The sequence below is a fragment of the Condylura cristata genome, unplaced genomic scaffold (genome assembly GCF_000260355.1).
Source record: "Condylura cristata isolate star-nosed mole 26May11 unplaced genomic scaffold, ConCri1.0 scaffold00110, whole genome shotgun sequence".
NCBI lineage: Eukaryota > Metazoa > Chordata > Mammalia > Eulipotyphla > Talpidae > Condylura > Condylura cristata.
In genome coordinates this window covers 83,493-84,550 of record NW_004567211.1, presented here as the reverse complement: position 1 = coordinate 84,550, position 1,058 = coordinate 83,493, and the positions used below count along the sequence as shown (strand labels likewise).

At 72.5% G+C, this 1,058-nt stretch overlaps 1 protein-coding gene across 1 annotated transcript in view; it reads left to right on the top strand.

Moving 5' to 3' along the window:
- Positions 1 to 11: 11 nt before the first annotated feature.
- Positions 12 to 1,058, top strand: part of LOC101634440 (plectin-like) — a gene marked incomplete at its 5' end in the record, with an annotated part of 38,111 nt that continues 37,064 nt past the window's right edge. The window contains 3 exons of the mRNA XM_012734929.1: positions 12 to 86; positions 157 to 249; positions 896 to 1,056. Of these exons, the coding sequence (XP_012590383.1) occupies positions 12 to 86; positions 157 to 249; positions 896 to 1,056 (329 nt within the window). The remainder of the gene's footprint in view (positions 87 to 156; positions 250 to 895; positions 1,057 to 1,058) is intronic.

The following is a 1,058-nucleotide window of genomic DNA, read 5'->3' as shown; positions in this document are numbered from 1 at the left end:
TCCCTCAGCCCCGCGAGAAGGGGAGGATGCGCTTCCACAAGCTGCAGAACGTGCAGATCGCCCTGGACTACCTCCGGCACCGCCAGGTGAGGCGCTGCCCGCCCGCCCGGCCCCCTCTGCCCCGCCCGGCGTCGCCTGACCTGCCGCCTCTTGCAGGTGAAGCTGGTGAACATCAGGAACGATGACATCGCCGACGGCAACCCCAAGCTGACGCTCGGCCTCATCTGGACGATCATCCTGCACTTCCAGGTACGCTGGCCGCCGGCCCCTGCCCGCGGCCCTCGCCAGGCCCCGCCCAGCCCACGCTGCCCCTGCCGGCCCAGCCTTCCTATCTGCGCCTGCTGGCCTGGGCAGGGCCCGCGGAGCCTCCCTGCCCAGGAATGCGCTCTCTGCAGCCGCCTGCCCCAGGGAAGGCTCTGGAGAAGCTTGGGCTGGGCTGGCTGACTCACCCGGCCGCCCTGGCCGCCCAGGAAGCAGCAGATCTGAGAGTGGGGCAGGCAGAGCCTCGTGGGCATGGAGCTGAGTCACGCAGGCCACGGGCGGGCAGGCCAGGGGCCCGGGCGTGGCGGTGCCAGAGTGCAGCCCAGGGGCAGCCCCAGAGGCCTGGTGCCCGCAGCCAGCCAGCGAGGGGCCTGTCCTGCCTCTCGAGAGCTATTCCTCGCGGGGGCCACCCCACCCCGGGCCTGCCCGGCAAGCTCTGGGGTGCAGCGTGCATCCGGGCCCCTTCCCGCAGAGGGACCAGGGCACTCCATGGCCAGCCCGGGACAGTGCGGCCACTGGTGGGCGGGGCCTGGGCACGCGAGTGGGCGGGTCCTGCCGCCGTGGGCCAGGGCCACGGGCTCCGGGCATCCTGACCGGGCACAGGCTGAGCTGCCCTCCCCGCGGCGCGGGGCAGATCTCCGACATCCAGGTGAGCGGGCAGTCGGAGGACATGACGGCCAAGGAGAAGCTGCTGCTGTGGTCGCAGCGCATGGTGGAGGGCTACCAGGGCCTGCGCTGCGACAACTTCACCACCAGCTGGCGCGACGGCCGCCTCTTCAACGCCATCCTGCACCGGC